Source organism: Anolis sagrei, chromosome 9 (assembly GCF_037176765.1).
Source record: "Anolis sagrei isolate rAnoSag1 chromosome 9, rAnoSag1.mat, whole genome shotgun sequence".
Taxonomy (NCBI): Eukaryota; Metazoa; Chordata; class Lepidosauria; order Squamata; family Dactyloidae; genus Anolis; species Anolis sagrei.
This window is the reverse complement of record NC_090029.1, coordinates 8,243,523-8,269,511: the sequence shown is the minus strand read 5'-3', so window position 1 is coordinate 8,269,511 and position 25,989 is coordinate 8,243,523. Positions and strand designations below refer to the sequence as shown.

The window sequence follows — 25,989 nt, the reverse complement described above, 5'->3', positions numbered from 1 at the left end:
GCCTGCCTCAGGGGAGCGTGCTTGCTCCATCCATGTTCAACATCTACACAAATGACCAGCCACTGCCAGAAGGGACAGAGAGTTTCATCTATGCTGATGATCGTGCCATTACTGCTCAAGCAGGGAGCTTTGAGAAGGTTGAACGGAAGATCTCCGAAGCTCTAGGTCAGTGGTTCTCAACCTTCCTAATGCCGCGACCCCTTAATACAGTTCCTCATGTTGTGGTGACCCCCAACCATAACCATAACATCGCCATGTAAAAAATGATCTGCAGGATGTATTTTCATTCACTGGAGCAAATTTGGCACAAATACCTGGTATGCCCAAATCTGAATACTGGTGGGGTTGGCGGGGAAATTGCTTCTGTCATTTGGGAGTTGTAGTTGCTGGGATTTATAGTTAACATATAAACAAAGAACATTCCGAACCCTACCAACAATGGAATTGAACCAAAGTTAGTACAGAGAACTCCCATGACCAACAGAAAATACTGGAAGGGTTTGGTGGGTATTGACCTTGAGTTTGGGAGTTGTAGTTCGCCTACATCCAGAGAGCACTGTTGGCTCAAACAATGATGGATCTGGACCAAACTTGGAATGGATAATCAATATGTCCAAATGTGAACACTGATGGGGTTTGGGGAAAATAGACGTTGACATTTGGGAGTTGTAGATACTGGGATTTATAGTTCACCTACAATCCAGGAGCGTTCTGAACCCCACCTATGATAGAATTGGGACAAACTTCCCAGAAAGAGCAACAGAAAATACTGTGTTTTCTGATGGTGTTTGTTGACCCCTCTGACACCCCTTCGTGACCCCCTCAGGGGTCCCGACCCCCAGGTTGAGAAACACTGCTCTAGGTTGCTCTTACTGCCTATTACAGGGAAAACCAGCTGATCCCTAATCCATCTAAAACACAGACATGTGCCTTTCACCTTAAGAACAGACAAGCATCTCAAGCTCTGAGGATCACCTGGGAAAGAATCCCACTGGAGCATTGCAGCGCACCCAAATACCTGGGAGTCACTCTGGACCGTGCTCTGACCTACAAGAAGCACTGCCTGAACATCAAGCAAAAAGTATCAAAGATTTGAGAGGGACCCCTAAAGAAGGACAATGATATGTTGCAGTTTCCAGAGCAGGCAAACCAGACAATCTGCACATCAACACTTGCAAAGAAACAGCAAGAAATACTATTTACCCACAAGTATAAAGACATTTCATATATTAGAAACCAACACTTTCTCATTACTTTATTTTCCAGATCACCAGACTGGGCTACAGCAACGCCTGGCAGGGAACTGCTAGTTTTACTACAAAAAACTGGGAAAACTTATTGAGTCCAGTATAAGCTGAGGGGGGAAATGCAGATATACAACCTATTGACTATTCGGAATTGTGGGAACTGAAGTCCAAAACACCTGGAGGGAGGGCTGAAGTTGGCCCAAGCAGGAAGCTATGGAACACATGTAAACAATATCGTCACATCACCAAAGTCAAGCAATCCCTGGCCAAAATGTACCTTCCCGTCTTTAATGGTGTCGAAGCAGGCGTCTTCTATTTTGGTGGCGTATTCCTGCAACCCCATGTGACGCAGCATCATCACAGCACTCAAGAGGAGCGCCGTCGGATTCGCCAAGTCCTTCCCGGCAATATCCGGAGCTGTGCCGTGGACCTACAAGGCAAGGAAATCACGCTACTCAGTGCTCTTGAATAAAAATAGTAATAATAATAATAATAATGTAATAATCTATATAAATAAAAATGTAATGTTCGTTTGTGGGATTAACAGAACTCAAAAACCACTGGACAAATTGACATCAAATTTGGACACAAGACACCTAACAACCCAATGTATGTCCTTCACTCAAAAAAACTGATTTTGTCATATGGGAGTTGTAGTAGCTGGGATTTATAGTTCACCTACAATAAAAGAATCCCACCAACGATGGAACTGAACCAAACTTGGCACATAGTTCTCCCATGACCAACAGAAAATAGTTGGAAGGGTCTGGTGGGCAGTGTCCTTTGGTTTTGGAGTTCACCTACATCCAGGGATCACTGTGGACTCAAACAATGATGGATCTGGACCAAATTCTACACGAATACTCAATATGCCGAAATGTGAACACTGGTGGAGTTTGGGGAAAATAGAATCTTGACATTTGGGAGTTGTAGTTACTGGGATTTATAGTTCACCTACAATCAAAGAGCATTCTGAACTCAACCCATGATGGAATTGAATCAAACTTGGCACACAGGACTCCCATGACCAACAGAAAACACTAGAAGGGTTTGGTGGGCAATGATGTTGAGTTTGGGAGTTGTAGTTCACATACATCCAGAGCACACTTTGGACACAAACAATGATGGATCTGGTCCAAATACTCAATATGCCCAAATGTGAACACTGGTGGAGTTTGGGGGAAATAGAATCTTGACATTTGGGAGTTGTAATTGCTGGGGATTTATAGTTCACCTACAATCACAGAGCATTCTGAACCCCACCAACAATAGAATTGGGCCAAACCTCCCACACAGAACCCCCATGTGGGCCACAGCAACGCGTGGCGGGGGACGGCTAGTAATAATAAATAGAACAAATTAATAAATGTAATAAAAATAATAAAAGTAAAATAATGTAAATGTAATATTAATAGTGAGAATAATAGCAGAGCAAAATAATAAATAACTTTGACTCAAGTGTAAACCAAGGGGGATTTTTTCATCCTAAAAATAAAAATAAACAGAATAAAATAATAATAAGATAGTGTAATTATAAGATAAATTAATAAATGTAATAACAAAAATAATAAGAGTAAAATAATGTAAATGTAATAATAATAAGAATAGAGTAAATTAAGGGCTAGAAGGCAGGATCATCAAGTTTGCAGACGACACCAAATTGGGAGGGAGAGCCAAGACTCCAGAGGACAGGAGCAGGATTCAAAATGATCTTTATAGATTAGAGAGATGAATGGCCAAAACTAACAAAATGAAGTTCAACAGGGACAAATGCAAGATACTCCACTTAGGCAGAAAAAATGAAATGCAAAGATACAGAATGGGGGACGCCTGGCTCGAGAGCAGTACGTGTGAAAAAGATCTTGGAGTCCTCGTGGACAACAAGTTAAACATGAGCCAACAATGTGATGTGGCGGCAAAAAAAGCCAATGGGATTTTGGCCTGCATCAATAGGAGCATAGTGTCTAGATCTAAGGAAGTCATGCTACCCCTCTATTCCGCTTTGGTTAGACCACATCTGGAATATTGTGTCCAATTCTGGGCACCACAATTCAAGAGAGATATTGACAAGCTGGAATGTGTCCAGAGGAGGGTGACTAATATGATTCAAGGGTCTGGAGAACAAGCCCTATGAGGAGCGGCTTAAGGAGCTGGGCATGTTTAGCCTGAAGAAGAGAAGGCTGAGAGGAGATATGATAGCCATGTATAAATATGTGAGAGGAAGCCACAGGGAGGAGGAGGGAGCAAGCTTGTTTTCTGCTTCCTTGGAGACTAGGACACGAAACAATGGCTTCAAATTACAAGAGAGGAGATTCCATCTGAACATGAGGAAGAACTTCCTGACTGTGAGAGCCGTTCAGCAGTGGAACTCTCTGCCCCGGAGTGTGGTGGAGGCTCCTTCTTTGGAAGGCTTTGAAACAGAGGCTGGATGGCTATCTGTCAGGGGTGATTGGAATGCAATATTCCTGCTTCTTGGCAGAATGGGGTTGGACTGGATGGCCCATGTGGTCTCTTCCAACTCTTTGATTCTATGATTCTATAATAAATGTAATAAAAATAATAGTAAAATAATGTAAATGTAAATGTAATAATAATAATAATAATAATAATAGAGTAAAAGAATAAATAATTTTGACTTGAGTATAAGCCAAGGCGGGCTTTTTCAGCCTAAAAAAGGGCTGAAAAACTCAGCTCAAGTATATACGGTACTTCTGTAACAAGTAGGTAAAAGGTAAAAGTTTTTCCCCAACATTAAGTCCAGTTGTGTCCGACTCTGGGGATTGGTGCTCATCTCCATTTCTAAGCTGAAGAGCTGGCGTTGTCCGAAGACGCCTCCAAGGTCATGTGGCCGGCATGACTGCATGGAGAGCTGTTACCTTCCTGTAGGAGTGGTACCTATTGATCTATTCACATTTGCATGTTTTCGAATTGCTAGGTTGGGAGAAGCTGGGGTTAACAGCAAGAACTCACCCCATAAGTAGAAACCAATACTAATTTCAGAATTTCATTCCAAAACAGCGTTGATGCCTTACCGACTCGAAGATGGCCACTCCATTGGCACCAATGTTCCCGCTTGGTGTCACCCCGAGACCCCCGATCAATCCCGCACACAAGTCACTGCAAGGAAAACAAAAGTATATAAGGGAATACAGTTAGACCAGGAATGGGCCAACTTCTGCCCTCCCTCCAGGTATTTTGGATTTCAACTAATAATGTAAATGTAATAATAAAAAATAATTATAGAGTAAAATGATAAATGTAATAAAAATAATAAAGTAATTTGACAAAAGTAATAGAGTAAAATAATGGAAATGTAACAATAACAGTAATAATAGAGTAAAATAATAAATGTATTAATGATATTAATACAGTGTTGTATAGAGTAAATATAGAGTAAAATGATAAATGTAATAAAAATAATAGAGTAATTTGATAAAAGTAATAAAAAATAATAGAGAAAGAGTTAATCGATGCTTAGACCATAGGTCTTTCACATACAAGGAAAGGCAAATAAATAACTACATGAACACCAGATTATTAAATACAATATAAAATCTATATAAATAAAAATGTAATGTTTGTTTGTGGGATCAACAGAACTCAAAAAGCACTGGACGAATTGACACCAAATTTGGACACAAGACGCCTAACAACCCAATGTATGTTCTTCACTCAAAAAAAATTGATTTTGTCATTTAGGAGTTGTAGTTCCTGGAATTCATAGTTCACCTACAATCAAAGAGCATTCTGAACTCAACCAATGATGGAATTGAATCAAACTTGGCACACAGGGCTCCCATGACCAACAGAAAACACTAGAAGGGTTTGGTGGGCAATGATGTTGAGTTTGAGAGTTGTAGTTTACCTACATCCAGAGAACACTGTGGACACAAACAATGATGGATCCGGACCAAACTCTACACGAATACTCAATATGCCCAAATGTGAACACTGGTGGAGTTTGGGGAAAATAGAATCTTGACATTTGGGAGTTGTAGTTCCTGGGATTTATAGTTCACCTAGAATCACAGAACATTCTGAACCCCACCAATGATAGAATTGGCCCAAACCTCCCACACAGAACCCCCATGACCACCAAAGTGGGCCACAGCAACGCGTGGCAGGGGACGGCTAGTACACAATAAAATCCTGTAAATCATTAAAATGCTACATATATCGATGGCAAGATGCACCTTTCAAATACTACATACTGTATGGACTCACACCTGCGTAATTAAAAACCAAGTAAAACCAGATAGATAGAGCATTATTAAAACTACATAAACAGCCACTAAATAATTATAGAGTAAAATGATAAATGTAATAAAAATAATAGTAATTTGATAAAAGTAATAAAAATAATAGAGTAAAATAATGGAAATGTAACAATAGCACTAATAATAGAGTAAAATAATAAATGTATTAATAATATTAATACATTGTTGTATAGAGTAAATAATTCTAAAGTAAAATGATAAAAGCAATAAAAATAATAGAGTAAAATAATGGTAATGTAATAATAACTAATAACAGAGTAAAATAGTAAATGTATTAATAATATTAATACAGTAGGGCTGGGCGGTTTCGTTTCGTTAATTCGTAATTCGTTAAAAATTCGTTATTTTTTTTTATAACGAAGTGATAACGAACCATTCTGGAGCAACTTAAAAACGAAACGAATTTTTCAATTCGTTTCGTAAATGCTTCGGATTTCGTTATGTATTCGTTTCGTTATCGTTTTGAGGTCATTTCGTTATTATTTCCGCATGTCTGGGGCAAGTTTTATAGTTGTTTTTTGTTTAATTAGTGAAAAAAATGTATAATATCACACCAACAGTCAACGACAGAGGGAGAGGGAAGCTTCAGAAGTTCCCCCGGTCCCATTTGGAGATTTTTTAGCGTATTGCGCGGTCGCGTCCGCCATCAACGAATCGATTCGTTATTGTTTCGAAATTGTTTCGTTAATGTTTTGTAATTTTTTTAACATTTACGAAATTTCATAAATATCGAATTTTTTAAAAGAAAAATTTCGGAATTCTTTTAAATATCAAAACGCAAAAAACCCCAAAAAACGAATCGATTTTAGAAACATTTTTTTCCGTTGTTACCCAGGCCTATAATACAGTGTTGTATAGACCCAAATATAAGCCGAGGCACTTAATTTTACCACAACAAACTGGGAAAATATATTGACTTGAGGATAAGCCGAGGGTGGGAAATGCAGCATCTACTGGTCAATTTCAAAATAAAAATAGATACCAATAAAATTACATTAATTGAGGTATCCGTAGGTTAAATGTTTTTCTGAATATTTACATAAAACTGTAATTTAAGACAAGACTGTCCAACTCTGATGAAACCATTATTCTAACCTTCTTCAATGTAAATGTGCTCATGTATCCTTCGAATAATTATATAAGTAATAAAAATAATAAAGTAAAATAATGTAAAAATAATCATAAAAATAATTATAGAGTAAAATGATAAATGTAATAAAAAATAGAGTAATTTGATAAATGTAATAACAACAATAGAGTAAAATAACAGAAATGTAATAACAGTAATAATAGAGTAAAATAATAAATGTATTAATATTAATACAGTAAAATATTAAATGTAATAACAGTAAGAGTAAATTAATAAATGCAATAATAATAGAGTAAAATAATAAATGCAATAATAATAATAATAAATAGAATAAAATGATAACAGTAATAAAAAAATAATTTATTTATTTATTTATTTAAAAGTTTTGTATACCGGCCTTCTCACCTCTCTTGAGGGACTCAGACCGGTTTCCAACCATAATATCACATACAATTAATAAAACATCATAATACATATTACAGTAAAACATTAAAACAGCAATTACAATCAATAACTATAATGGTCAGTTGTCACACTAAAATCGTTGCTCATCATCCTCCATCCATATCTCAGGGTGTTGGCTCACTCGTCTCCATAACCAAGTCTTCACCTGTTTCCTAAATGTCAGGATACAAGGGGTGGTTCTGATCTCCAGTGGGAGAGAGTTCCAGACTCGCAGGGCCACCACCAAGAAGGCCCTGTCCCTCGTCCCCACCAGACGCGCTTGCGAGGCCGGTGGAACCGAGAGCAGGGCCTCTCCAGACGATCTTAATAATCTTGATGGTTCATAGGGGAGAATACGTTGGGAGAGGTAAACAGGGCCGGAGTCGTTTAGGGCTTTATAGGTCAACACCAGCACTTTGAAGTGTGCTCAGAAGCTAATTGGCAGCCAGTGGAGCTGGTGTAACAGCGGAGTGGTGTGCTCCTTGTACACAGCCCCCGTTAGTAGTCTGGCTGCCGAGTGTTGGACTAGCTGCAGCTTCCGGGCAGTCTTCAGAGGCAACCCCACGTAGAGAGCATTGCAGTAGTCTAAACGGGATGTAACCAAAGCATGGCCACCGTGGCCAAGTCAGACTTCCCAAGGTACGGGCGCAGCTGGCGCACAAGTTTTAATTGTGCAAAAGCTCCCCTGACCACTGCTGAAACCTGGGGCTCCGGGCTCAGCGATGAGTCCAGGATCACTCCCACGCTGCGAACCTGCACCTTCAGGGGGAGTGTAACCCCGTCCAACACAGGCTGTAACCCTATACCCTGTTTGGCCTTTCGACTGACCAGGAGTACCTCTGTCTTGTCTGGATTTAGTTTCAATCTGTTGTCCCTCATCCAGTCCGTCACAGCAGCCAAGCACCAGTTCAGGACTTGGACAGCCTCCTTAGTAGCAGGTGGAAAGGAGTGACAGAGTTGGACATCATCTGCGTACAGATGACACCACACCCCGAAACTCCGGATGATCTCTCCCAACGGCTTCATGTATATGTTAAACAACATAGGGGGCAGTACTGAACCCTGCGGGACTTCACAGTATAATGGCCGAGGAGTCGAGCAGGAGTCCCCTAGCAACACCTTCTGGGAGCGACCCTCGAAGAAGGACCAGAGTCACTGCAAAGCAGTACCCCCAAGACCCATTCCCAAGACCCATAATAAGTTCAAAACACCTGGAGGGAGGGCCAAAGTTTGCCCATGCCTGCGTTAGACCCTTTACCAAATTATAGCTGCACATGCAGTCAATGGAAACTATAAGCTAACAAGTAAATACATTTCCTTATACCAGCTCAGGCCTACTTACCTCAGGATATCACCGTACAAATTGGGCATCACAAGGACATCAAACTGTGTTGGATCCTGCACCATCTAAGATACAGGAACAGAATGGTTGCTATTTGCATGTCCAGCTGATGAATTTATAGGAAACACCTTCATTGTGCGCTTTCATAGATACTCACATTCAGACACACAGTGTCGAGATACATTTCATTAAATTTAATATCTTTACAATTTTCGGCCGCTTCTCTGCATTTCTTCAGGAACAAGCCGTCAGACATTCGCCTGCGTGTGAACAAAAATATGGAGGATATTAAGGATCCAAAATAAATCAGAAGCATATCCAGAGATGAGGAGAAGGATAGGATTTACTTTCACAAGAATACATAACGACAGGCTTCATGTTTCGAGCTGGGACACAAACAGTATATTTTTGCAATTTTTCTACTCCTACCTCATCCAGGGTTTTATCATTAATACATCAAATGTATTAATAATATTAATACAGTAAAATATTAAATGTAGTAACGATAATAGAGTAAGTTAATAAATGTAATAATAGAGTAAAATAATAAATGTAATTATAATAATAAATAGAGTACAATGATAACAGTAATAAAAATAATAATAGATGTGGCGGCAAAAAAAGCCAATGGGATTTTGTCCTGCATCAATAGGAGCCTAGTGTCTAGATCTAAGGAAGTCATGCTACCCCTCTATTCCGCTTTGGTTAGACCACACCTGGAATATTGTGTCCAATTCTGGGCACCACAATTCAAGAGAGATATTGACAAGCTGGAATGTGTCCAGAGGAGGGCGACTCAAATGATCAAGGGTCTGGAGAACAAGCCCTATGAGGAGCGGCTTAAGGAGCTGGGCATGTTTAGCCTGAAGAAGAGAAGGCTGAGAGGAGACATGATAGCCATGTATAAATATGTGAGCGGAAGCCACAGGGAGGAAGGAGCAAGCTTGTTTTCTGCTTCCTTGGAGACTAGGACGCAATGGAACAATGGCTTCAAACTACAAGAGAGGAGATTCCATCTGAACATTAGGAAGAACTTCCTGACTGTGAGAGCCATTCAGCAGTGGAACTCTCTGCCCCGGAGTGTGGTGGAGGCTCCTTCTTTGGAAGCTTTTAAGCAGAGGCTGGATGGCCATTTGTCAGGGGTAATTTGAGTGCAATATTCCTGCTTCTTGGCAGAATGGGGTTGGACTGGATGGCCCATGAGGTCTCTTACAACTCTTTGATTCTATGATTCTAGAGTAAATAATGGAAATGTAATTGTGTTTCGATTTTATAATGTTATTTTGCTTTGTTTACTACATTCTGCCATTGTATGTATTTTACTGCGATGCAATTTTTGTTGTTTGCATCCTGTATTTTATTTTGCTGTATTGTATTTTTGGGCTTATTAGCCGCCCCGAGTCTCCCTGGGGGAGATGATGGTGGGGTATAAATAAAGATTATTATTATTATTATTATTATTATTATTATTATTCTGTTGCTGCTGCTATTTAAAATGCGATGATTGGAAGAGTGGGATCAATAGGCACAATGCTGTTCTTCCCTCCATATAATTTGGTCACCTTGAGGGGAAACGGGGCCAATGAATTCACTTAAGTGTGGATGCCATCAGTTGGTTCTTGTGCCAAAATCCAATTATAAGCCGATCCAAATATAAGCCGAGGCACTTAATTTTACCACAAAAAACTGGGAAAATATATTGACTTGAGGATAAGCCGGGGGTGGGAAATGCAGCATCTACTGGTCAATTTCAAAATAAAAATAGATACCAATAAAATTACATTAATTGAGGTATCCATAGGTTAAATGTTTTTTTGAATATTTTCTTAAAACTGTATTTTAAGACAAGACTGTCCAACTATGATCAAACCATTATTCTAACCTTCTTCAATGTAAATGTGCTCATGTATCCTTCTAATAATAATAAAGTAAAATGATAAAAGTAATAAAAATAATAATAAAGTAAAATAATGTAAATGTAATAATAAAAATAATTATAGAGTAAAATGAAAAATGTAATAAAAATAATACAATAATTTGATAAATGCAATAACAATAATAGAGTAAATTAATAAATGTAATAATAATAGAGTAAAATAATAAATGCAATAATAATAATAGAGTAAAATGATAAAATAAAAACAATAATAGAGTAAAATAATGGAAATGTAATAATAATAGAGTAAAAAATGTATCAATAATATTAATACAGTAAAATATTAAATGCAATAACAGAGTAAATTAATAAATGTAATAATAACAGAGTAAAATAATAAATGCAATAATAATAATAGAGTAAAATGATAAAATAAAAATAATAATAGGGTAAAATAATGGAAATGTAATAATAACAGTCATAATAGCGTAAAATAACAAATGCAATAACAAAAATAAATAGAGTAATTTGATAAATGTAATAATAATAGAGTAAAATAATAAATGTAATAATAATAATAGAGTAATATGATAAAATAAAAATAATAATAGAGTAAAATAATGGAAATTATAATAATAAGTCATAATAGAGTAAAATAATAAATGTATCAATAATATTAATACAGTAAAATATTAAATGTAGTAACAACAATAGAGTAAATTAATAAATGTAATAATAATAGAGTAAACTGATAACAGCAATAAAATAATAATAGAGTAAAATAATGGAAATGTAATAAGAGTAATAATAGAGTAAAACAGTAGATGTAATAATAACAATAAAGTAAAATATTAAAAGTAATAATAAGTATAGAGTAAACTAATAAGTGTAATAAATTGAGTAAAATAATAAATGTTACAATAGTAATAGAGTAAAATAAGGTAAATGTAATAATAATAGAGTAAAATAATAAATGTAATAAAAATAATAAGAGTATAATGATTAATAACTTTGACTCGAGTATGAGCCGAGGGGAGCTTTTTCGGCCCAAAAAAAGGTAAGTGTTTTTCCAAAAAGGAAAGTAAATGAATAAAATCTAAACTTTGTGCAAAACTTGGCTGACAAACAAAAGCTTTATCAGGCAGGGCGAGAAGAAAACAACTGTCAAGAGTTACTGCGTGAGGGTGACGTACATAATGTTTGCTTTATGCACTGCCGTCACTTTGCTTCTCTGATTGTTTCTGGCGTATTCAAACGCAAAGTCGGCAATACGCTTGCTGGCGTCTTCGGTGATGAGTTTGATACTCTGGACGACGCCGTCAACAATCTGGAAAGCACACACCGGAGTTATGGGAGTCATATAAAACTGAGTTACTTAGAAAACAAACTACAGCAATCATGCCTGCATACATTAAAATTAAATACAGCTCACATCGGTGTTAATTTAAGTGTTTTCTGCCCAGATAATGTGCATTACTTGTTGGGGGAACTAGGGAGGGAATGGTTTAGCTTGCTGCTGTTTAGGAAACCATACCACATGCTCAATCCCACTGTATTCGCCCTCCGTGTTCTCTCGTATCGTGACGATGTCAACATCGGCGTAGGGGGTTTTGTAGCCTTCGATAGAGACGCAGGGGCGGATATTGGCGTAAAGGTCAAAAGTTTTGCGGAGCAGCAGGTTCATTGATGGGTGGCCGGCCGCAATTGGCGTCTTCAAGGGGCCTGCGATCGAGACAGAATACCAGAGTTAAGAAAAGCATTATTTGCCACCAAAGTCAAATCTGTGATCTGAGAGGATGAAGAATTTACTTATGACTGAGTGTAAAAAAATCTTAAAAATTGACTTTTTAATGAAACCAAACTTAACTCTTGGGAATGTTCGAGCGGGAGACCTTTAAAGACGCTAACTTGGATAAACTTTTCACTTTTTTTTGTTACAGCGGTGAGAATGGCTTTTGCAAAATCATGGAAATTGGACTCAATTCCCTCCAAATCGCAATGGATAGACAAAATAATGGAAAAAAAGGACATGGATGAGTTAGCAATTTTATTAAAACAAAATAATGGTAAAGGAGTAAAAAAGACAGACAGGAGAACCTTCGATGAATATATAAGGTAATATATATATATATAGTAATATATATAGTAATATATATATAATGAGGACAATAATTAAGTTTAATAAGGATTATTATTATTATTTCTGTGAAAATCGGAATTGACTTTAGAATCAAACTACATATGAAATGAGTTTTGAACGATTTTTTTTAATCAACCAAGCCTACATAACATTGAGCCATGGCAGTTCAATTGGTGTCAAACTGCATTAACTGTACAGTGCAAATACACCCTTAGGCTCCTGGAGTGAGAATGGATGCCTCCCCTTGTTGTTACCTTTTAGTCCGATCTTGTTCTTGTCCATGGATTCTTTGGCGTCGAGTGGGATCATCCACTTCCCTCCCGGTCCTTGGATTGCAGTCACATTTCGCTCTTCGAACTGAACAGGAGCCTAAACGCAATTGTTTCAGATTAATGTTTCAGCTGATTTGGAAAAGACTTTTGGGAGTCGTAGTTGCTGGGATTTATAGTTCACTACAATCAAAGAACATTCTGAATTCCACCAACGATAGAATTGGCTCAAACTTCCCACATGGAATCCCCATGACCATAAGAAAATACTGTATTTTCTGATTACCTTTGGCGACCCCTTTGACACCCCTTCGAGACCACCTCAGGGGTCCTGACCCCCAGGTTGAGAAACACTGCTGTAGATCTTAGGAAGCTGTTTCTTGACTGAAGTCATTGGCTTGATATTCGAACAGGGGATGGGCCAGAGATGTCACTGCGTTGGTCCTTTCACTATTGGTTGCTACTTCCTGGCGAATATCAGGTGGTGCAATACCAGCTAAACAGTGTAATTTCTCCAGCGGAGTTGGGTGTAGACTTCCTGTGATATCGCAGCATTAAGAGCCACATTCACTGTTCTAACATCGTGAGATGTATTCCACTCTGGGCATGCATACACAGCAGCAGAGCAGCAAAGTGCAAGGGCAGATGCCTTCAATGTGTCTGGTTGTGATCCCCAGGTTGTGCCAGTCAGCTTTTGTATGATGTTATTTCCAATCCCCACTTTTAGTTAGATATTCAAGCAGTGCTTCTTATAAGTCAGAGCACAGTCCAGAGTGACTCCCAGGTATTTGGGTGTGCTGTGATGCTCCAGTGGGATTCCTTCCCAGGTCATCCTCAAAGCTTGAGATGCTTGTCCTTTCTTAAGGTGAAAAGCACATGTCTGCATTTTAGATGGATTAGGAATCAACTGATTTTCCCTATCATAGGCAGTAAGAGCACCTAAGAGAGTTTCTGTTCAACCATTTCAAAGCTCCATGCTTGGGTGGTGATGGCACGATCATCAGCGTAGATGAAGCTCTCTGTCTCTTCTGGCAGTGGCTGGTCATTTGTGTAAAAGTTAAACATGGATGGAGCACATGTCTGTGTTTTAGATGGATTAGGAATCAAAGGTGTTGCTGGGGGACTCCTGCTTGGCCCCACAGCCATTGTCCTGTGGGGTCCCGCAGGGCTCAGTATTTTCCCCTCTACATGAAGCCACTGGGTGAGATCATCCGGAGTTTTGGAGTTCAATGCCATCTGTACACAGATGACGTCCACCTCTATCATTCATTTCCACCAGATGCGAAGGAGGCTGTCCAAGTTCTGAACCGGTGCCTGGCCGCTGTGACCATCTGGATGAGGGCAAGCAAACTGAAGTTGAATCCAGACAAGACAGAGGTCCTCCTGATCAGTCGCAAGGCCAAACAGGGTATAGGGTTACAGCCTGTGATGGACGGGGTTACACTTCCCTTGAAGGCGCAGGTTCGCAGCTTGGGGGTCCTCCTGGACTCATCACTGAGCCTGGAATCCCAGGATGCAGGGGTGGCCAGGGGAGCGTTCGCACAATTAAAACTTGTGTGCCAGCTGTGCCCGTACCTTGGGAAGTCAGACTTGGCCACGGTGGCCCACACCCTCGTTATATCTAGAATAGACTACTGCAATGCACTCTATGTGGGGTTGCCTTTGAAGACTGCTCGGAAGCTTCAAACAGTCCAACGAGAGGCAGCCAGGTTAATAACAGGGGGGCATACAGTGAGCATACAACTCCCATGTTACGCCAGCTCCACTGGCTGCCAGTTTGCTACCGGGCACAATTCAAAGTGCTGGCTTTGGCCTATAAAGCCCTAAATGGCCCCGGCCCAAATTACCTGTCCGAACGCACCTCCCCTATGAACCATCGCAGAGATTAAGATCCTCCCAGGAGGCCCTGCTTTCCGTCCTGCCATTGTCACAGGCATGATTGGTGGGGACGAGAGACAGGGCCTTCTTGGAGATTGCTCCCCGGCTATGGAACTCCCTTCCTGGTGAGATCAGGTCGGCCCCCTCCCTCCTGTCCTTCAGAAGGATGGTAAAAACTTGGCTGTGGGACAGGGCAATAAAGCGGCAATAGGAAAGATGACGAGGCCAATTAGACTTGAGGCGGATGACTAGGAGAGTTTTAAAAGGTGTATTTTAATATTTTGATAATTTTTTTTTAACGTTTATGTATTGTATGTGAATCTGTGTCCTGGCATTGAATGTTTGCCGTGTATATTCTGTGCACCGCCCTGAATCCCCTTCGGGGTGAGAATGGCGGAATATAAATGTTTTAAATAAAATAATAAATAAATAGATTTCCCCTGTAATCGACAGTAAGAGCACCTAAAGCTTCGGAGAGCTTCTGTTCAACCATCTCAAAGCTCCCTGCTTGAGAGGTGATGGCACAATCGTCAGCATGCAGTGGTCTGTATGCTGAAAGTGTGTGTCTACTATACTGCTTATGCATTTATTATATGTCTAGCAAAAAAAAAAAATTCCAGTAAAAGGTGAAAGATTTCTACTAACTGAAGAGAAACCAGAGCATACCTGCTATATTAAACTGTGTTTTAAAACTTTGCGTTTCAACTGTTTTCTAATCTGTTTTTTAATAACTGCCTCAATGGGGAGCTGTGTTTCCCCCTTCCACACTTAGTCAAGTTTAGAAAGTAAAATACACAAGTTAAAAAACAATTAGATAGTACCAATATGGTAAAACAGATTAAGATACAAAATAGTATTTAAAACTCACAGCCCTGAATGCAATTGTAACACTAAAACAGTAAAACTATATCAAATATGCTGCAACAATTTCCCACCCAAACAATTTTAGGCCATTTTTCCTGTTGAAAACAAAACGTTTTTTAATGGTTACACAGTACAACATGTGATGCATTTCTTTAAGCCTTGGTTACTAAATCTATATAAATAAAAATGTAATGTTCATTTGTGGGGTTAACATAACTCAAAAACCAGTGGACGAATTGACACGAAATTTGGACACAAGACTCGTATCAGGCCAACAAGTGACCATCTATATATATAAATTTGTTAGGGGCATCCAACGAGGAAACAAAACTCAAAAACCCCCCAACGAAACTTAACCAAAATTCCCATGCCCATAACACAACCCACAAGGTACAAACATATCTACTCAAAATGAAAAACAACACAACAACACACTCACAAAACGGCAAAACAACAAAATTCAAAAATCCCCCAACGAAACTTAACTAAAATCCCCGTGCCCATAACACAACCCACAAGGTACAAACATATCTACTCAAAATGAAAAACAACACAGCAACACACTCACAAAACGGCAAAAGAACAAAACTCAAAAAAACCCCAACGAAACTTAACCAAAATTCCCATGCCCATAACACAACCCACAAGGTACAAACATATCTACTCAAAATGAAAAACAACACAACACACTCACAAAACGGCAAAAGAACAAAACTCAAAAAAACCCCAACGAAACTTAACCAAAATCCCCGTGCCCATAACACAACCCACAAGGTACAAACATATCTACTCAAAATGAAAAACAACACAGCAACACACTCACAAAACGGCAAAAGAACAAAACTCAAAAAAACCCCAACGAAACTTAACCAAAATTCCCATGCCCATAACACAACCCACAAGGTACAAACATATCTACTCAAAATGAAAAACAACACAACACACTCACAAAACGGCAAAACAACTGAGCATGCGCATTGACGCCCAGCCGCAAGTTCCATCGCGCGCGCACATGGCCTTCCGGCCAACGTTCCCTCTGCGGAAACCATGCCCACTCCAAGCCCCGCCGCGCCGCTTCCCGCACACACACACCCCCTGCCGCACACACACACGCAACCCCACGCTCCATCACTCCCCCCGCCGCCGCACACACACACGCAACCCCACGCTCCATCACTCCCCCCGCCACCGCACACACACACGCAACCCCACGCTCCATCACTCCCCCCACCGCCGCACACACACGCAACCCCACTCCCCCCGCCGCCGCACACACACACGCAACCCCACTCCCCCCGCCGCCGCACACACACACGCAACCCCAGGCTCCATCACTCCCCCCGCCGCTGCACACACACACGCAACCCCATGCTCCATCACTCCCCCGCCCCAATCTTACCTCCTTTTACTTCACGCCACCTCCAAACCCCACCCCGCCCCTTCCCGCCCTGTCAAAATCTAGGAAAGACAGGAAGGAAGGAAAGAAGGAAGAAAGAGAAAGGGAGGTAAAGAAAAAGGGGGAAGGAAGGAAAGTTAGAGGAAGAAGAAAAGGAAAGGAAAGGAAAGATGGAAGGAAAGGAAAGAGAGACAGCAGAAGAGAAAGAAAAAGGGGGAAGGAAGGAAAGAGATAGAGAAAGAAGAGGAGAAGGAAAGATGGGAAGGAAGGAAGGAAGGAAGGAAGGAGGGAGGGAAAGAAGGAGAGAAAGAGGGAAGATTGGCCACAGCAACACGTGGCGGGTAAAGGTTGTTATTTCTATGATTATTATTATGCTATTGTTCCTCTGAGACCCTTTTAGGGGGAATGGGAGAGGTGTCAGGTCCCGGAGGCAATGCACTGCATTATTGTTATTGTTATGATGGTGGTGAAATAAAAGGAAATAAAAAGAGAAAGAAGGAAGCAAACAGGGAGGGAAGAAAGGCAAAGGAAGGAAGGGGGAGGGAATGAAGGAAAGAGAGAAGGATGAAACCAAGGAGTGAAAGAAGGAAAGAAAGAAAGAGGTAGAGAAGGAAGAAAGGAGAGAAAGGGGGAGGAAAAGGGGGAAGGAATAGGTAGGGACCTCTCTTTCATAATAGTCCAGATATCTACCTCAACTTTGATAAGTTTTACTATAGGCCACAGCAACGCATGGCAGGGCACAGCTAGTCACTTATAAAAACACAGAAAAACACAATAGAAGAGACTTAAAAAGCCAAAAAACCCCAAAAATATATTACAACGCATGCACAAAACCACATATGCACACAAAACATATACACAGAAAGGGTGAAGGAAGGACGGACGGAAGGAAGGAAGGAAGGAGAGAAAAAGGGAAAGAAGGAGGGAAGGAGAGAAGGAAGGAAAGGAAGGTAGAGAAGGAAGGAAGGTGTTGTGAGTCAGCTTTCTGAGACCTTACCTACTACTGATAGTAGAAGGAGAAGAAGGAGTGAGGCAGAATCTCCGTATCTTCTGTTATTTTTTGGCTCAACTCAAGCCTGCTTATCTAGCATTTTGTGTTCCTGTTTGATTACGCTCCTTGAACTGCTTGCACTGACTTTTAAGTGCCGTATTTAGTTTGTTTTACATTAAAATACCTTCAGTTTGTACTTCAACTGCTGTTTTAGACTTTTTGTGTTCTGTGGGTCACGACAGAAGGAGAGAAGGAAATACTCTATTCTAATAATATAATATAATATAATATATATTATATAAACATAATATTTATAATATTATAATGTAATGCAATATAATACTAATAATATGATATTATAATTATATATTTATATTACATGTAATATTACTAATAATATTACAATATAATTGGTATAGTATAATATAGCAATATTTAAAACTGATATTGTACTATGCTATATAATATATTGTATGTATATATACCTTGTAAGCCGCTCTGAGTCCCCTTCGGGGTGAGAAGGGCGGCATATAAATGTCGTAAATAAATAAATAAATAAGTGAAAGAAGGAAGGAAAAGGAAGGAAAGAGAGAAGGAAGGATGTAACCCAAGAGCAAAGGAAGAGAGGAAATAACAGGTAGAGAGGGAAGAAAGAAAAAGGGAAAGAAGAAGGGAAAAAAGAGGAAATGAAAGAAGGAGAGAAAGAGGGAAAGAAGGAGGGAAAGAGAGAAGGAAGGTAGAGAAGGAAGAAAGGAAGGAAGGAAGGAAGGAGAGAAGGAAATAAAAAAGTGAAAGAAGGAAGGAAGGAGAGAAGGAAATAAAAAAGTGAAAGAAGGAAAGATGGAGAGAAGTGAAAAAGGAAGGAAGGAAGAAGGAAGGAAAGAGAGAAAGAGGGAGGGAAGGAAAGAGAGAAGGAAGGATGTAATCAAAGAGCAAAGGAAGGGAGGAAATAATAGGTAGGGAGGGAAGGAAGAAAAAGGGAAAGAAGAAGGGAAAAAAGAAAGGAAAGAAAAAGAGGAAATGAAGGAAGGAGAGAAAGAAGGAGAGAAAGAGGGGAAGAAGGAGGGAAGGAGAAAAGGAAGGTGGATAAGAAAGAAAGGAAGGAGAGAAGGAAATAAAAAAGTGAAAGAAGGAAGGAAGGAGAGAAGTGAAAAAGGAAGGAAGGAGAGAAGGAAGAGAGAAAGAGGGAGGGAAGGAAGGAAAGAAAGAAGGAAAGAGAGAAGGAAGGATGTAACCAAAGAGCAAAGGAAGGGAGGAAATAACAGGTAGAGAGGGAAGAAAGAAAAAGGAAAGAAGAAGGGAAAAAAGAAGGGTAAGAGAGGGAGGGAATGAAGGAAGGAGAGAAAGAAGGAGAGAAAGAGGGAGAGGAGGTTGGCCACAGCAAACTGTGGCGGGTACAGCTAGTTCAAGTTAAGCAGGAAATTGAAAACAGATCTCTTTTGGGGAAAGGACACTTCCCAAGTTCAAAGCTTTCTGGAAAATGTCTCACTACTGAATGGGACAAGACTATTACATGGGTGTGGAATTGGTCTGACATGTAAAAGGACATCCATTGAAGCACTTGGTCTATTTTTAAAACCTGGACCAATCAGTGGAGTCTTTTTCGGCTTTCTAAGTTGGGAGTCTCCAAGGGAATATCCCCTTTTCCATGAAGTTCATGTGGCTTTGCTTTCGCCGCTAGGAGGGATGCCAACGTGGATTTAATCCTACCAACTTTGTCTTTTCCTTATGCAGGTTCATTGGGTCTAAACTACCGGGCAAAGCAGTCACCAGCCAATCCTTCTCCAATGCCAGAAATACAGCTTAATGATGTAACATTAGAAAAATGTTGACCATTTCTGCTCCCTTGGCAGTCACCTCTCCACCAAAATCAACATTGACACCAAAATTCAACACCGCCTGAGCTCTGTCAGTGCAGCATTTTTCCGAATGAAGCAGAGAGTGTTTGAGGATCAGGACATCCGTAGGGATACCAAGGTGCTTGTTTATAAAGCTATTGTCCTCCCAGCCCTGCTCTACGCCTGCGAGACGTGGACAGTCTACAGATGTCACATGCAACTCCTAGAACGATTCCATCAGAAAAATCCCGCAAATATCTTGGGAAGACAAGCGAACAAATGTCAGCATGCTGGAAGAAGCAAAGACCATCAGCATTGAAGCCATGGTCCTCCGCCATCAACTCTGCTGAACCGGCCACATTGTCCAGATGCCCGACCACCGTCTCCCAAAGCAGTTGCTCTATTCCGAACTCAAGAATGGAAAACGGAATGTTGGTGGGCAGGAAAAGAGATTGAAAGATGGGCTCAAAGCCAACCTTCAAAACTCTGGCATAGACACTGAGAACTGGGAAGACCTGGCCCTTGAGCGCTCCAGGTGGAGGTCAGATGTGACCAGCAGTGCTGTGGTATTTGAAGAGGCATGAATGGAAGGCGAAAGAGAGAAATGTGCCAAGAGGAAAGCACATCAAGCCAACCCCGACTGGGACTGCCTTCCAACTGGAAACCGATGCCCTCACTGCGGGAGAAGATGCAGATCAAGGATAGGGCTCCACAGCTACCTATGGACCCACCAGAACACTGATCCTGGAAGACTATCCTACTCGGCCGACGAGGGATCGCCTAAGGAAGCCCTAACTCTTGAGCACTCCAGCTGGAGGTCATCTGTGACCAGCAGTGCTGTAGAACTTGTAATCCGCCCAGAGTCCCCTGCGGGGTGAGAAGGGCGGAATAAAATACTGTAAATAATAAAGAAATAATTAGAGCAAAAGATGTCATTCTTCTGACTATTGCCCCTCATTCACAAACGAAGAAATCCAGCCATGTTAGCTTACCTTTGCCGCAGCAAAAATCTCCATAACGGCATTTGAAATTTCGGGTCCGATGCCATCGCCTGGGATCAAAGTTACTGTCTGAGCCTGGAGGTAAAACAACAATCACCCAAACGGATGCCACAATTAAACACAGATATACAGACAAATACAAATCACCTGTAGTTTGGAATGTTGCAAAATATAGTTGAAGGAGTCTGCTTAACCCACCTGACAATCCTATCTAGTTCATTCTTAGCCTTTCCTAATTTTTGTGACCATTTCCTTTCCTTTATGGTTCAATTTTCTTGTGTCATTGCACTGCGGTTGTGTCCTGAAAGACTGTTCTGACTCAAGATAATATATAATATAATATTATAATGGGTTGTTGTAGGTTTTTCCGGGCTATATGGCCATTTTCTGGAGGCAATTTTTCTCCTGACGTTTCGCCTGCATCTATGGCAAGCATCCTCAGAGGTAGTGATGTCTGTTGGAAGTAGGAAAAATGGGTTTATATATCTGTGGAATGACCAGGGTGAGACAAAGGACATTTGAACAAAATCTGGCTACCAGTATTAAAAAACTCAAAAATTACAACAGCAAAACAACAGAGGGGAAACAAACAGGCACATAAAACCACTCTCAACAAAAGATTCCCCCCAGGCACTTCCAAGCCATTGAATGCTAATCAAGGTGATCAGCTGAAACATTCACACCTAGCTCCAGCAGACAAAAGTCCTTTGTCTCACCCTGGTCATTCCACAGATATATAAACCCATTTTTCCTACTTCCAACAGACCTCACTACCTCTGAGGATGCTTGCCATAGATGCAGGCGAAACGTCAGGAGAAAAATTGCCTCCAGAACATGGCCATCTAGCCCGGAAAAACCTACAACAACCCAGTGATTCCAGCCATGAAAGCCTTCAACAATACATTAATAATATAATATTATTATATTATATAATATATATTATTATATAATATTATATATTATATATATATATTATATTATATAATAATATAATATATTGTATATACATATAATATTTATAATATTATAATGTAATGCAACATAGTAATAATATGATATTATAATTATATATTTACATTACATGTAATATTACTAATAATATTACGATATAGTGGTATGGTGCAATATAGCAATGTTTAATGCTGATATTGTACTATGCTAATAATATAATATATTGCATGTAATATATACCTTGTAAGCCGCTCTGAGTCCCCTTCGGGGTGGGAAGGGCGGTACATAAATGTCGTAAATAATAATAATAATAATAATAATAATACTTTATTTGTACCCCGCTACCATCTTCCCAAGGGACTCGGTGTTGCTTACATGAGGCCGAGCCCAAATACAACAATACAAACAATAATAACAACAATACAAGCAATTAAAATCAAAACAAAAATACTTGGAGATCTCCTGACTTTGTGAGAAAATATCTCACTATTTCAGCCATTGTAACCCATGAAACAATGGACTGATTTGTATTTATTAACTACCTTTTTAATCCAGGCATAGAGATTCATTAATTCATGAACTGTCCCCCTATGCTCACAAGGAAACTAAGCCACGTTTCTTATTTTGATCCTATCTGTGAAATACGTGCCATCAAAAAAATATTCCAAATATCCTCTTTTTTTGCATATGCATCAAACATGAATCCACTGCAAGATAAAACAACAACAGGATCAAGATGGAAGCAAATTCATAGACGCACGCTGAGAAGGAAAATGCTAAATATATTACAAGAAGAGATTCTGACACCTAAAATCCATAATTGATGGATCTAGTGAGCACATACATTCAGAACTAAGAAGCAGGGGATTCTACTCTAGATAGCAAAAAGAATATTGCCCATTATTCAAAATAATGGTGCAGAAAGTAAGAAGGTTCTCAACTTTTTTCCCCTGGCTTGCTAATGCTTTCCAGCCATTAAGGAGATAATTTTAATTGTGAGGGGCGTTCAGGAAAGATTTGCCCTGACCCACTTCTACACTGAAACTGCCCAAGTGTAAGGATATAAATCTCTATAGGTTAGGTGCTTCAACACCGCCTAAGCTCTGCAAGTGCAGCATTTTCCTGAACGAAGCAGAGAGTGTTTGAGGATCGGGACAGCCGTAGGGAGACCAAGGTGCTTGTTTATAAAGCTATTGTCCTCCCAACCCTACTATACGCCTGAGAGACGTGGACTGTCTACAGACGTCACATGCAACTCCTGGAACGATTCCATCAGTGCTGCCTCCGGAAAATCCTGCAAATCTCTTGGGAAGCAGAGTATATTTGTGGACTGGGACACTTGCTCACACCTTTCCAGAAGCAGGAACAAGTCGAATGCTCTCAGGCTCTCTTGACAATGATGTGTCATGGAAACCAAAAGGACTTTTGTCAATAGACTTATTTATTTATCGTGTTAGTATCAGACAATTGTATTACATTTTTAACAAATTTTTAACAAACAGACAAAACAGAATTTGCAAGCTTGGTAGTTGATTAAATGTCCTTTGACCAGTAGCTGGCCACTTGAAGTGCCTCTGGTGTTACTATAAGAATGTCCTCCATTGTGCATGTGGCAGGGCTCAGCTTGCACTGCAGCAGGTGGTCAGTGGTTTGCTCTTCTCCACACTCGCATGTTGTGGATTCCACTTTGTGGCCCCATTTCTTGAGGTTGGCTCTGCATCTCGTGGTGCCAGAGCGCAGTCTGTTCAGCGCCTTCCAAGTCGCCCCGTCTTCTGTGTGCCCAGGGGGGAGTCTCTCATTTGGTATCAGCCATTGATTGAGGTTCTGGATTTGAGCCTGCCACTTTTGAACTCTCGTTTGCTGGTGTTCCAGCGAGTGTCTCTGTAGATTTTAGAAAACTATTTCTAGATTTAAGTCGTTGACAAGCTGGCTGATACCCAAACAGGGGATGAGCTGGAGATGTTACTGCCTTGGTCCTTTCACTATTGGCCTCTACTTCCCGGCGGATGTCAGGTGGTGCAATACCGGCTAAACAGTGTAATTTCTCCAGTGGTGTAGGGCACAGACACCCCGTGATAATGCGGCATGTCTCATTAAGAGCCACATCCACTATTTTAGCGTGGTGAGATGTGTTCCACAGTGGGCATGCATACTCAGCAGCAGAGTAGCATAGCACAAGGGCAGATGTCTTCACATCTGGTTGTGATCCCCAGGTTGTGCCAGTCAGCTTTCGTATGATATTGTTTCGAGCACACACTTTTTGCTTGATGTTCAGACAGTGCTTCTTGTAGGTAAGAGCACGGTCCAGAGTGACTCCCAGGTATTTGGGTGCGCTGCAATTGTGTCTAAACTACCGGGCAAAGCAGTCACCAGCCAATCCCTCTCCAATGCCACAAATACAGCTTAATGGTGTAACATTAGAAAATGTTGACCATTTCTGCTCCCTTGGCAGCCACCTCTCCACCAAAGTCAACATCGACACCGAAATTCAACACCGCCTGAGCTCTGCGAGTGCAGCATTTTCCCGAATGAAACAGAGTTTTTGAGGACTGGGACATCTGCAGGGATACCAAGGTGCTTGTTTATAAAGCTATTGTCCTCCCAACCCTGCTCTATGCCTGTGAGACGTGGACAGTCTACAGATGTCACATGCTCCAGTGGGATTCTTTCCCAGGTGATCCTCAGAGCTCGGGATGCTTGTCTGTTCTTGAGATGAAGAGCACATGTCTGTGTCTTAGATGGGTTAGGGATCAGCTGGTTTTCCCTGTAATAGTGTCAACAGACTAATCACACAGGAAGAAATCTGGGTCCATCACTCTGATCTTGAAACTCAAGCCTAGTCAATGCAATGGAAGCACCCTGACTCACCTCCTCCAAAGAAGGCACATTCCCAACTCAGACAAGGTCATGCTCACAGTATTTTCGGACCAGCACGGAGCAGGATGGATGGATTTCCTAGCTAAGGGAACCATGATCACTGGGGCAAATTGCGAGAGGCCATCCAAATCAAGAGACAATGTGGCATGCTCACCAAAGGTGTCCGCCTTCTGCAGGACAATGCACCAGTTCCCAACTCATCTGTTGCCCAAATGGAAGAAGAAGCATGCTCCTGTGGCTTTGACATTCAACCGCATCCCCCAGATTCACCCAACCTCGCACCATCGGACTTCCACTTCTTTCCAAGAATGAAGTTATTTTTGAAGGGCAAGCATTTCTCAGATGATGAAACTTTGATTTCCGAAGTCAAACGTGGCTTTTGGGGCAAGCTGTCAACTTCTACAAGCGAGGTGTTTACAGTTGCTTAAAAAGATGGGAGAAGTCGACCTTTGCAGCCCGAAAGACAGTTGCATCTGTCAAGTAGGAAATTTAGGTACCGCTTATGCGGGGAGGCAAATTTAACTGATTTACGAGGCCATAAAAATCTCCATGAAGCATGCAAAGAATGAGGAAGTACTCATTGAAGGGCAAGCATTTTCCAGATGATGAGGCTCTGATTTCCAAAGCCACAACGTGACTTTTGGAGCAACCTGTTGACTTCTACAAAGTGATGTGTTTATAGTTGCTTAAGTAGACGGGAGAAGTGTGTGTCCCAAGGTGAGAAGGACTCACAACTGGGCCAAGTTTCATTGCTCTCAGTCCACAGGAAGTGGGTCAGGGAAAATCTTTAATGAACGCCCCTTTTAGATATAATTTCAAATTGTGTAGAATGAGAATTTTTTTTTTAAAAAACTACACTTTGGGATTTTTAATAGTGTTCAGTAAGATATTCTCCCAAAATATGGACACTCCTGTTTTTAAGTTAAATGCGACACACGCATTTAACTCTAAAGATAATACAAGCTTGGTTTTGTTTTTCTACCCAGACCCTTTCTTGAGAAACTTCTTAAAAAGGTAAAGAAAATTATACTAGTATACTCACAGAACTACCAAAACTTCTGGTCACCTGTTTTTGGCTTCTGAAACCCCCTAGAAAGCGGAAGACCTGCAGGATTGCGACAGAGGACAGAAATATAGTTATTTTACACAATGACGGCAACAGAATTCCCATCTATAACCTCTTGTTCTTCCAAAGGAAACACAAAATGTATTGGGAACGGACCAGATAGCTTTAGGCTTCATTTCAAAAGGCTCAATGAGTATCTGTAAGTGTGTGTGTGTGTGTGTATATATATATATATATATATACACACACACATACATATGTTTTCAGAAGGTTGCCATAAGATGTCTTCATAATTTAAGGTACGGTTGGTCCTCAATATCCCCAGATTCCAAAATCATAAATTCAATCATCCATAGCATGAATATTTTTTAAAATTCAAAAATAAGCAAAGCTTGATTTTGCCACTTTATATGAGGGACACCATTTTACTCTATTGTTGTAA

The 25,989-nt window shown here is 40.4% G+C and overlaps 1 protein-coding gene across 1 annotated transcript in view; it reads right to left on the bottom strand.

Moving 5' to 3' along the window:
- The window catches only part of IDH3A (isocitrate dehydrogenase (NAD(+)) 3 catalytic subunit alpha), a 32,744-nt gene that overhangs the window by 3,471 nt on the left and 3,284 nt on the right, over nucleotides 1–25,989 (bottom strand). The window contains exons 2-10 of the mRNA XM_067471254.1: nucleotides 25,524–25,586; nucleotides 20,645–20,728; nucleotides 12,671–12,785; nucleotides 11,811–11,998; nucleotides 11,470–11,603; nucleotides 8,558–8,660; nucleotides 8,401–8,465; nucleotides 4,280–4,364; nucleotides 1,525–1,677 (exon numbers count right to left, since the gene is read on the bottom strand). Coding sequence (XP_067327355.1) covers nucleotides 1,525–1,677; nucleotides 4,280–4,364; nucleotides 8,401–8,465; nucleotides 8,558–8,660; nucleotides 11,470–11,603; nucleotides 11,811–11,998; nucleotides 12,671–12,785; nucleotides 20,645–20,728; nucleotides 25,524–25,586 — 990 coding nt within the window. The remainder of the gene's footprint in view (nucleotides 1–1,524; nucleotides 1,678–4,279; nucleotides 4,365–8,400; nucleotides 8,466–8,557; nucleotides 8,661–11,469; nucleotides 11,604–11,810; nucleotides 11,999–12,670; nucleotides 12,786–20,644; nucleotides 20,729–25,523; nucleotides 25,587–25,989) is intronic.